At 35.2% G+C, this 12,867-nt stretch overlaps 1 protein-coding gene across 5 annotated transcripts in view; it reads right to left on the bottom strand.

Annotated features, from left to right (window-relative positions):
* Positions 1-2,364: 2,364 nt before the first annotated feature.
* Positions 2,365-12,867, bottom strand: part of dgkb (diacylglycerol kinase, beta) — a 42,466-nt gene continuing 31,963 nt past the window's right edge. For 4 of the 5 annotated variants that reach the window (XM_026282163.1, XM_026282164.1, XM_026282166.1 and 1 more), the window contains 5 exons: positions 11,517-11,607; positions 11,012-11,207; positions 4,928-5,048; positions 4,246-4,306; positions 2,365-2,796 (listed from right to left, as the gene is read on the bottom strand). In XM_026282163.1, the coding sequence (XP_026137948.1) occupies positions 2,692-2,796; positions 4,246-4,306; positions 4,928-5,048; positions 11,012-11,207; positions 11,517-11,607 (574 nt within the window). In that variant the 3' untranslated portion in view covers positions 2,365-2,691. Of the gene's footprint in view, positions 2,797-4,245; positions 4,307-4,927; positions 5,049-11,011; positions 11,208-11,503; positions 11,608-12,867 lie in introns of those variants that run through there. The other variant, XM_026282167.1, reaches the window with a different exon arrangement.

Raw genomic sequence — 12,867 nt, 5'->3', positions numbered from 1 at the left:
TGCATAAAAAAGCACACAATCTTTGGATCCCATTTATAAGGTTTACGAATTACCGAAATCCAAAAAGCTTCCAAACTTTCAAAGAATGAAATAAACAGGCATATGCTCAAAATGGCCAAAGCAACATTTTCCAAAAGGATTTGTTATGAGTAAATCTTAGACAATTTAATGCAGTGAATCTCACCCTGGGGGGCTATGGCCCCCTAGAGAGCCTGAACTTCCAATGGGGCTCTGAAATGATGGCTTAAAATAAGGGAAAAAGCTGAGACAGAAGACAAGAACAGCTGAGTGCTCAGTTATGCAGAGTTGCTATGAATCAATATTCCAATTTTTCATTTTTCATTACCATAGGTTTTATTACTGTAACCATTTTTTTATTTTAATCAAATTAATAGACAAATATACACAAAGATGTTCATTCTCAATAATAGCAAGAAAGAATGACAAAAACAGAAAAAAGAAGAAATTAACAAATAATCCCTTAGACTGGTATTTTAATTTGATTGAATCTAAATGTGTCTTTGTGGATGACTATTTGAATATATATGATTTGAACATCTGTGCTAACTATATAGGGTGAGGAGAATCTTCCCCCCCTACATAACACCTAGGATTATAGATATGCTTTCACACCTTATCTGACCTTTGAGATAAAGTTCATTATATCCATTTACATCATGCAACATATTTAACACATGCTAAAATTGTAGGTCTGGTGTTTCCTCATGTCAAAGCTTTAATCACGTCATTAAGAAACAGCTAACATGTCACTTTTGCAGGATCATGTAAACCAGCACACATAAACAGAGGGACTTCCATTATAGGGAACTGATGGAAACATGAAGTGACATTTTAAGTCATTCTTGACGCAATGTATAATCCCGTGAGCTTTATGGAATGGTATAGATGGTCATTTGACATGCAGGTTAACATTAAAAGGTTAAAAACATAGCGATGCATCTGTTGTCAGGTCAAGAGGTGAGCGGCTGTGGCAAGCTGACAGGGTCAAAAGGTGAAAGTCGGTGTGTTTCTTATAGTTACGAATGGACAAATTACCTGGCATATTAAAAATCTTTGTTTTCTGTTAAAATGTTGCTTTTACTGATTTCAAAACTAAAAGGGTCCAAAAGTTAAAATGTAGGTTGGATTTTTCTGCATATTTCTCTAAATAGATCTGGGGTCATAAACAGTTTGATCTCATACAAAGTTTGTGAAAAAAAAGAAAAATAATTAATATTAAGTATTTGACGTGGCACATTAATATTGATTATTTTAATTACTTTACAATGTAAGCATCATATATACATGTTATAACAGGCCAAGCATAAAATGCAACACTCACTTTAATATGACATAAATCTCTTAATTTACCAAAATGGGTCTTGAATATCTTTGCTATAAATGGTCTATGGATTACAACATCCGTTTTAACTTTTAATTGCTAAAAATGGCATACGTCATATCTCTAACCAACATGCAAATACATCAGGCAAGTTCATTGTCAGTTCATTGCACAAAGCACCTATTATGAACTGCGAGCTATGTTGGGGTTGAGTGAAACTAAACCAGGCCTAACCAGAAACGTAAGTTACCAGGATGTGTAATAGTTTCTCACATCATTACTGTACATGCTGCTATCACAAGAAAAGGAAAGGTGCAGTCGCACATTTGCTTTAGCTCTGGCAGAAGTGCATCACAACACATGAATATGCATGAGCAAAGCACCTTGTGACCATGACAACCATGTCTTGTAAAGACAAAATACAACAAAATACAAATCTTTCAATCAGATTCTTCGCCAACAAGCAAGCAGCTTCGGCTTAAAATAAATCACTGACAGGCATTCGCATTAAAAAGCCTAAACAGTGCGCATCGACGACTGGCTCTGGATGAGGACTGTCTAATGATAAACTAAGACCTCCATTTGTGCTTGTAATATAAAGTTTGTCCACATGTTCATGCTTCTGGAAATGATTCTTGTCAATGTTTAGTTGATCTTTCTCCAGGTAACTTTTAAGTAACTTTTAAGGTAAGTTTTAGAAAATAGTAGTGACTTACAAAACCAGTTTAAATGGTTTTTAAAATGCAACTTCCAAAACAATCAATACATTTAAACTTGCATGATTAATGTAGGAACATGCTGTCGTTTTTTTTTTTACTATACAAAAATGACTGTCTGTCAGTTTCAGAGGCAAATATAAAATAAAATACAATTTGACAAAGTTCTGGATTTGAACCCAGCATGCTAAAGAATATGAAAAATGTCCCACTAGACTAACAGATCACACGTTTTAAGTTAAAAAAAAGTACTTTGTTTTTCATTTGGCCATGTCTTATCTTACATTTGGCACCAACAAATCCATCACTTAACAATAAAATAGTTTGTGTTCACGAGTCCATCTGAATTCACATTTAAGACTCAAACTCCAAAAGATTTCCAAAATATAATTTTTTATACATTTGAGAACAAAAAAATGCCGTATGTTTGGCCTTTTCCTCCCAGTAATTGGCTTGTACTTCATGATGGCAGTTTAATCAAATAGCTGAGACGGCAAACTGGTGGCTGAAGCGATCAGCTGAAATCTAGAGATCTGTAGCCAAGCCGCAGCTGTCAGGAACCTTCCCAACGGTTTTCACCATTCACATGAACTCTCCAGCAGGTGTAGCGTTGATCTCAGGTGTTGTGGGTCGTCAGTCTTTACTCTCTCTGCGGTCACGACGAAAGAAGGAGAAGAAGCTTGAGCTTTGAGGAGGACCCATCAGCATACGGGCCTGATTCTCATGCATGATGTTAATCTGTCAGAAAGATTGAAAACAAATAGGATGTGAAAATGTTTACATTATATGATATAAATTCATGAAGACAATCGAATGAGAGAAGATATGACAGATAAACGTTATATGAAGTGGCATAATGCACAAACAAAGGCACATAACTAACAGACTGGAATTTGAAGTGAAAGTGTCATTAAACTTCGTTCCTGTCACATTTAATTGGGTGCTGAATTCCCTGTTTGTGGGTCAATTATAATTCCACATCAAAGGTGATGGTAAATATCAAGCTCTTCTCTTTGAATTCACCCATTTGCTTTGTTCGTGAAAGTATTCAGGCAATCAGAAGGTAAATGGTACTGAACACCTCAAAAAGAAAACCGTTGCAGCATTTAAGTTTAATTAAGACGAAGAGTCAACATGACATTTTTTAACATATGGGGTGAACTCGAGAGTGTTCATATATAATGCAAATTTATTGGACTCATGCCCTTTTTAGTGTCTCTCTGGAACCATTTATAAAGACACGATACAATTAGGTGCTTATTTTTATGAATAATATACTTGATCTTTCTCTGTGGAATATGAAATGAATCTTTATTGTTAAATAATTCAATACAAAATTAAAAAAAGGATTTTTTTTTTTTGTAATTTTGTAAATATATATATATATATATATAATTATTATAATTTTTTATATAGGAAAAAAACTTTATTTAGTGATATTATTTTGTAAATAAATAAAAAAAATCTATAATTTCAAGCCATTTTTTTCATTTAGTTCCACATTGATTGCATGAAATATATAACAAACAAATGCAATGCCTCTTATTTACAGACAAACCCTCACAAGCAAATACAGATAAAATGCAGCGCCACCTAAAAATGGATTAGCATAATCACTTTTTGCTGAGGATGAGCTGGAACACCTGAATATTGACTGTAGTGTCTCAAAAGCATTCCTTACGTTTACTGACACTAATTAAGCCTCGACAAAGCCATAGGTTGCCATGGAGATCACCTGCTATGATAACAGTTCTGTTGGTGTCTACCTTTAACGGGAGTTTTAATCTACAGGTACAAGTGCTCCTTCCAATTAATTGTGTTGTCATGCTTTTTGGATTCCAGGCATCGACAAAATGAAGTATATGTAAATGAACAGTGCACTTCAGAAAAGATGCTTTTAGAGAAGGGAAACTTTAATTAAAAGCAAACAAAGCTTTGAATCTTGCAAATGAGGAGGTTGTTTCGGGCTGGAGCATATTTTCAACTTTCTTGTAAAACGCTGCTGTGATTTTTAAACAAGATATCAGGAGATAAAATACGATTGACCAACTAAAGTCAGTTTAGAAGGAAGTGCAAAGAGAGAAAAATGCCCTTTAAATATCCCAATGCTTAAACGTTACGGTTAACACATGTAATGTACAGGACATTTAAACATATAAAAACATTAAAAGTGCATGCCTTACTTACAGTGCATGGGCTCTGCATCCATGGCTCACCATCTATTTGCATAGGAAGGGCTTTACTGGTTCTGTCAATGGAACATAGTTATATAATACTGAAACCTGAATAGTACTGTGTATTAAATTATTATTTCAACCTCATTACTCCAGTCTTCAGTGACACACGATCCTTCTGAAATCATTCTGATATGATTTCTTATTTTAATCAATGTTTTATTTTAATCAACAGTTGTGCTGCTTAATATTTTTGTGGATTTTTTTTCCCAGGAGTTTACTTGAAACAGAAAAAAAAAAATAATAATAATAATAATAATAATAAAAAAAAAAAAAAAAAAAAAAAAAAATATATATATATATATATATATATATATATATATATATATATATATATATATATATATATATATATATATATATATATATAAATTAATTATAAATGCCTTCAATGTCACTTTTAATGAATTAAATGCACCTTTGCTGAGTAAAAATATTAGTTTCTTAAAGAAAAAAAAAAAAGAACTAGCAATATAGAGCTTAAACTCGTTGCAGAAAAAGTAAAGCATAATATACTATAAATCATTCTACTATAGAAATAATTTACCCCGAACGCACTACTTTTTCTAAATTCAGAATATTAGGAGCACCACACTGGAGGATGGGGTTGATTTGTAATTACAATGAAATGTAACCTGATAATGATGGAGGAACACTGGGCCAGACGTCTGCCTGCGCTCTTCAGACCTGTGTAGATCTGGCCCATTTCCATTGCCCCCTCCAGCCCCACCACCTCCAAAAGCTGATCAGACGGGTCTAAAAGACAGAGAGAAAACTAGTGACAGACAGAAAAGAAACTAATGAGGTCAACCTGATCTAAAAATGAGCACAAATCCATCAAATAATGAAAAAGACTTGAGCAGACCTTCATCTAAGAAAATTCTGTTCCAAACAGACATTTCCATTCACATCAAATTAAATAAAAAGTCTAGTCTGTTTAAAGTCTTACAATGACCTGCCAGTTACTCTAGATCGAAACAATGAATCTTGAATCTATCGGGTTTTATCTGCATAAACAAATGCATTTCCTTTATATAATGAATTTTTATAGTAAATCTTGTTGTGTCCTGTATGATAAATCGCTTGTGATTTTTCGTATTTCTAATTCGCTTTGCACAAAACATCTGCTAAATGATAAAATGTAAATATGTAACACATGCAGGATATGTGCTTATACCTAAAGTGAATTATTTAGCATTATCATTAACGTACATAAGATACACCAACCAAAGAGCCCATACAGACAGTCCTCTCCCTCCAAAACACAAAACCAATATCAATATCCCTGTCAAAATGTGTTAGCCTGCGAAACCATCCGCTTTCTACCAAACGCTCGAGCCTGACCCATGGGGGACATCAGGGGGAAAAGATTATGAGGAGAAAGACCAAAGAGAAGATGAGGAGCAGACAGTGGAGGTGTGTTTGGGCGGAAGGGGGGGAGCGTGTGAGAAGGAGAGAAAAAAAAGCAGACAAGCTTGATTTGGAATCTTCACAGTCTGCCTTCCGCTCTAAAAAAGCATAAATTGTCACTGTTGGAGAAAAGGAGGAGAGAAAAAAACACCAACAACCCACAAACAAAACACCTATTAATTAGAATGCGACACTGATGCAAAGCAATCTTGTGTGCCTCCATATTTATTAATTTCTTTTTTGTTTTGAAGTTATGAGCATTGATTTTTCCTCGGTCGGAGGTCCAGTGTCGCGCTGGGACCATCTGTTCAGTAACAGCTCCTATGAGTCTTCCTCTCCTCCTCCTCAAACACACACACATACACACACACACACACACACACACACACACACACACGGTGTCATTCAGTCCACAGACAGGCAACAGTCAAACCACACAAATAAACAGAAGCGAGTGCTGACAAAGCTCTGACCGCTAGTGCAAGCTCCAGTCCGGTCAGGAGCACTCTAATCATTTCTATTCACGTTTAGCCACTTTTGAGATGGATAAAGATACTGAATGTTATAAGGAAATGTTGCGAACCAAGAACTCTTGCCATTAACATAAGAACTATGGCTTAATGGGCATATTTGTTTCAGTTATCTTACTCCTATTCTATTCAATTATATTCTATTCTATTCTGTTCCTTACATTTAGTAAATTGTATATTATTTTTCTATTCTAATCCTATATTCTAATGCTAATATTTAATATATCTTATTTTGTTCTATTCCTTAGATTTATTTGATTCTATTTCTATTATTTATATATCTTCTTCTATTCTTTGCATGTGTTTTATTCTATACCTTGCATTCATTCCATTCTATTCTATAGCATGCATATTTTATAACAATCTATTTCTTACATCTATTCTATTTTCTCACATTTATTTAACTCTGGATTACGCATTTTATATATTTTCTATTTTTTTTTAAATTATATTCTATATATATCTTACAGTATATCTATAAATCTTACATTTAGTATATTCTGTACCATACAACATATTTTATATATTTTTTTCTATTTCTTACATCTATTCTATATCATACATTTATTAGTCTACTCTTTACCATATATTTTGTTTCATAACTTATTTTCATATTTTTCATATCTTATTCTATTTTTAACATTTACTCTAGTTTTTATCTTACAATTATTTAATGATTTTCCATAGCTTATGTTTTTTATCTTAATCTGTTCCTTACATTTATTCTATTGCCTCACATTAATTCCATTCTTTAGCTTGCATATTTGAAATCATATTCTATTTCTTACATCTAATAATTTTTTTAATTCAATTCTATAACTTACACATCTTATCTCTCATTCTATTCCTTATATTTATCCAATTCTCTTACATTTTATTCCATTCAGTTCTACAGCCTACATATTTTATATCTAGTGTAATTATATTCTAACATTTATTATGTTCTGTTTCTTTACATTTATCCCATTCTGTAGCTTACATATTTTATCTTATTCTATATATTCCTTAGATTCATTCTATTCTGTATCTAAAATTGTATTTCATTATATTCTATTCTACCTTACATACATTCTTTCAGACTTTTTGTGTATTATATTCTGTATAAATTAAATTTAGATTCGCTTCAGGTGCTAGGCAGTGTTTGGAGTCATAACTGTTGCTATAAAATGCATTTTCTGCATGGCTCTTACACTGCTGACCAATCAGAAGCAAGGATCAGAAAGTCCATTCACATATTCAAGTTAAATGTCATTTGTGTGGAAAAAGTGATTCCACATGTGCCTAATGGCAATGCAGAAATAAATTTCTTAAAAATGTAAAAGCTAAACACAACAAAACAGAATTGGTTACAGTTGTCTGGCAACCACAGTTAACAGGGTAACACAAATTCTTGGATTGTTGTACCAACGCTGTGTTCATCTGTTGTCAAGGAGACAGGCTGCGAACAAGGCCTTGCTGGGATTCGGAAAAGTGTGAGAAGTAAGGACTGTGTGCGTTGAGTGTGCGTTTGTGTACACAGTCCTTTGACCACAGTGGCTCTGCTCTCTAAAAGGGTCAGGCTTGCAGGACTGGTGAGGCTGAAAACAGAGGTCTGTCTGTCATCAGTGATGGAGAGGATTTCTAAACACACTCTCTATCTGCAGCTTCACATGCTCTAGATGGGAGCGGTCATCTGTTTCAAACTGGAATTTAAAATAGCCTTAATGAAATGCTAATTATAAGAAATTACGTCAACACTACGTCAATTGGTGGCATTCCCTTTCATTTCAGTTGATGTTTGGCTAGCACTTGCTACCCCAGAGTACCATCCAAAATCATATACTTCTACAGTATATAGTATGCAAAAAAATAAATAAAATAAATAATAATAAAAAAATTAAAAAAACACTTTTGCCAGAACAGTAGGTGAAAAGTACCCAGATGCCCTACTACTTCTGCTGAGATTCTTAAGTGTGTATTTCATGGACACTTTACTATCCCATGAGGCCAAGGGAGAGGATTTCTGAATGACAGTGATGTGACACAACTGACGCTGGTAGGTCACATGACAGTCACAACATGGCGGATGTAGTATGTCTGAATTGAATTCATGAATTTCATTCATAATTTTACAGATTCATATATTTATATAATTATATATTAATACAAATATATTTTTAAAATCGCTGCCAGTGAAGAAAGATCCTTTTGTGCACCTAATGGTGTATTTAAAAAATATATTAGCAGGGGTTACCTGGCCAAACCTTAACCCCTTGATTCTAGAAATATACTAAAACTTAAAGAATGCAGTTCCACACTACTAGAATCACCAAGCATATTTTCAGAAATAATGTTTTTCAAAGATGTTTTTCTGAAGACTCCAATCAAACTGCTTTATTGGCTGATTATACTGACTAAACAAACTTTTATTTTTAATTTGTATTTTTTTTTTTCACTTTTAACCTCCATTCCTAAAAGTCTCTGCATGTAAAGCTGGGATAAGAAAATAATAATAATAATAAATAAAAAAATACTAACACCAAAATGTCAAATCACCTTCACTTTTGAACGCAAACCTCTCTTTCTTTTGCACACGCACACACACATACACAAGCTGTATGCACCTGATAATGGTGTTTTCTTGTCACCTGTTTTTTTGTTGTTTTTTTTCTGTGTGATTGAACAGCCCGTGTTGCTCATGACGCACATGGAGCGACAGGCATAGGCAGGGCTGAGGGGCGATGGAGGGGGTTTGAGGGGCTTTCGCACAGTGTGTCAGGGGACATCAGTAGCCTCAGTGCAGCCTAGTCCATGCTGAATAATTCAGCCCGCCTCCATTCCCTTCCACCTGAGGAGGCCTGTCTCCTAGCGTCACCAGCGGGGCCACTCAACTGCTCCCGAAAGGTCAGACTCTACCCCACCTGAGAGCTGGGCCTCGGGGGCTAATGCACTCCCTGTTTACCATCCAGCTAATGCTCCCTCGACTAATCTGACAAGCACAGGCCTCTCACCTTCAGAGCTCCTTCAAATGAAGCCGTATCTACGAAGGCTTTCAAAACCATCGGCAAGGCGCCCAGGCTAAGTGCCTTCTCTGGTCCAAATCTGGGCTTGTGGGTGCCTTCGCACCAGTCAATTGATCTTTTTTTTCCAGAGTAAATGGAATAGAATGAAGCGTAAAGAGTTTTGTCCTCTTGCTCTCATTTCTGGAAGACGATTTTTATTAACCAAGCACTCCGTTTCTACTGAGAGATGCAGCAGAGATGCAGCGGCAGGATATTAGAGCAAACATGCATGATACAAATGGGTGCATTTATCAGCGGCTGACTCGTATTGACTGAAATTAAAGAGTGCAAGAGGTTGGATGAACTGTAAAGACGGTCTCAGTCTAATGACACCTGAAATAATGGATTGGTACTTGGGGTTTAACTGAGGTGGACAGATTAAAGAGTTTAATGAATGAGATACTATGGAGTGTAAATGTACGGATATTGATATACTGTACAAAACATGAATAAGTATACTCATACTAGAGGTTATATTTCATTTTCACCCATATTGACTGGAAAGAAAGCAGCTGGGAAAGGCAAGTAAACTCTTTAAACAAGAAAGTCCAACTGACAATCTCTTTCAAATGGGTGATTTCTCATCAGGGAACCTAGAATACTGTGATTGTAAGACTCGAACAGGCTCTGACGTCTCACCCTTCATTCTGCTCTTTGTGATCCCAAACGGTCCCATGATAACGGCCCAAAGAGATTCTGTAAAACTACAATCGATGCTCTCAAAGCAGCACGATACATAGATTTTCCCCAACGTGGTGACAACCGGCGTACACATTTCTAGATTAGTGAACGGCGTTCTGCCTTGATGATTCTCCGTGGAGGGAACATCTAAGTGTTTATCTCAACAACAACAAGTCTTCACTGTTTTTTTTTTGCACTTTGACAGGATTTGGGTTAATGTCAATTGGCAGGGAACTACTTGTAAGGGTTTATGTGTGTTTGGTATCTCACTTGTATCGGCAGCTCTTTTTGGATAAAGATAATTTTTATTAGGGTTCATCAAAATAATCTCTGGGCCAAATTCTGGGCGAAATGTAACTATTCTATGAAACGTATGAATTTAAATGCTTATATATATTATATATATACTGTATATATATATAATAAAAAAACTAGTTTGCATGACTGATGTATGTTGGTCATTTCAGTACCCTTGAGCACAGCTAGTGGCAGCAGCAGATGTATGTGACAGTAAGTCTGCGGTTATAGAAAGTTATTGAAACCCCAATCAGCCTGTTTTACCATGGTACAGTTGAGCCTGCTTTGATTGGACAGGTCTGTCTCCCAACGCTAGCACAAGCCATTACAAAGCCACTGACAATCCCAAACACTGACATTAAAACTGCATCCCTTCAACCCAAACAAAGGCCACTCGCCATGATTCAATGTGTCACTGGTGAAATATTCATCATGAAAGAAAAGTTCCTCTGAAGTTGCCTTTGATTAATCAGGGATGAAGACAAGGACTTTGCAAACCAGTAACGTTAAGGTGACCCTTAAAGAAATTTTCCAAATTCAATACAAGTTAATCTCTATTGACAGCATTTACGGCATAATGTCGATTACCACAGAAAATATGTTTGACTAGACCCCCAGTAAATAATAAATAAATAAAAATGTATGAAAGCATAAAAAATGTAATGTAAATTAATGAAATACAATATATATATATATATTAAAGTAAATATATAAATCGATCAAAATATTTTTGATATATAAAGAGTATGTGTTTGTATACCTTGGACAGCAAAAACAAGTTGTTTGGGGTCAACAATTGGGGTCTTCTTTTCCGGAGACTTCTTCCCTGTTCGACGGTGACCCCTGCGTTTCTTGCTCTCTCCCCAAAGGTTGGAACCGCCGTGCATGCTGGGAATATTCAGGATGGCAATGCCCTCCAATGAGATGTTGCTGAGGTTTAGGGTGACACCATCACACTATAAAACATGAGAAAGATAAAATTGCAATTATTATACAATGAGTGAACGAATAAATTAATTGATAGATCAGTCAATCAACAATGAATAAATCACTGTTGCATTAGCACAAACAAACTAAAAATAACGTGCTTTCTGTTATGTTGGCGTCTCTGAATATCATCAGAGTTGTGTGTAAATACAACAAAATATTGAAAGATAATTTTTTTGTTGTTGCATTGAAATAATATACTACAGTTCTTTCCAGTGGTTCAGCAGAGAGTGTTTGAAAGGTGATAAGGCATGTGGTTTCTCACTTATTCTCATTACCTCCACCTCAAGATAATCATGCAGCTTCTTGCAAGTTGCCGAGAAGGTCTCTGAGGTTCCAAACTCAAAGTACCAAAGTTTATTCTTCGTCCTGAAACCAACAAGTTGTGTCAGTTATTTATGGATAATGTCTCATCTACAGATCATGCAATTATTAAGTAAGTGGTGAAGCATGGCTCCATAATGGATATCAATCGATATATTTTATTGTGCATGATTTCTTTTTAAACATTTAGACTTTGATTCAAATATACTGATATGTAAATGGCCAAAAAGTAAAATGAAAATATATAAGACTACCTACATACTAAATATCAGTTGCCATCACTCTATATTTCTCAAACAAAAAATCTTGGTAAGATTGTATCTAAAAATGCTTATTTTTTAATCAAATATTATTTATAGTGGAGGCAAGATATAATGCAATGCATTATGATGATACAGTATGTATGTATAATTAAATATACCCAAGTTGTTTCAATCCAGTATGTTCATTTTTAAATATTTCAAATAATGTCCAGAATTGTAATATTGGTGCATGGTAACTGTAAGACTGTAGGTTCAAAATCAAAACGCTTTAAAAGCAATGCACAACCTAAAGCAATCCACAAAGACTGTCTGGTCTTCATCTTGGCATGAAAATTATAGATATCAGGATGACTCAAAAACTGAAGCACATGGCGCAAACCCCTATCATTACAGAGCCCAGCTAGGGTTCTGAGAGGGTAATCTAGCTGCCCCTTCAATTAAGAGTGGGCTGTGGAGCCGGACCCTTGTCCCCCACCCCACACAAAGTCTCTCTGGGACAAGGATCATGATCAGTGACCTCACCAGAACAATCCACCATCTGTTTTCATTACCAGCACACACACACACACCTGAACCTTCTACAGCAGGGACCAAGGATTTACAGATTTAAAGAATTACACAATCCAAAGCAGAAAAAAGCGATCTGGTTAAAGGAAAAATAAAGGAGAAGAAGGACTCGATAATTGGCATGAAAACAATAAAAAGGCTTAAAGGAATAGTTCATACAAACATGAAAATGTGCTTAAAATGTATAACCCTCAGGCCATCCAAGACGTAGATGAGTTTTGAGAAATTTAGCATTACATCACTTGCTCACCAATGGATACTCTGCAGTGAATGGGCGCCGTCGTAATGAGAGTCCGAACACCTGATAAAACCATTAAAGTTATCCACAAGTAATCCACATGACTCTAGTTAATCAATTAATGTCCTGTGAAGTGAAAAACTGTTTAAAAAAGAAAAAAAAAATCAATCAAAGTCCATTTTTCTCAGAGTCCTCTATCCAAAAGATTGCTTTCTCCAGGGGTAAAGTCATCTCGTC

This window comes from Carassius auratus, chromosome 15, assembly GCF_003368295.1.
Source record: "Carassius auratus strain Wakin chromosome 15, ASM336829v1, whole genome shotgun sequence".
NCBI lineage: Eukaryota > Metazoa > Chordata > Actinopteri > Cypriniformes > Cyprinidae > Carassius > Carassius auratus.
Note: the sequence above shows the minus strand (reverse complement) of the source record. Positions and strands in the feature narration are given on the sequence as shown.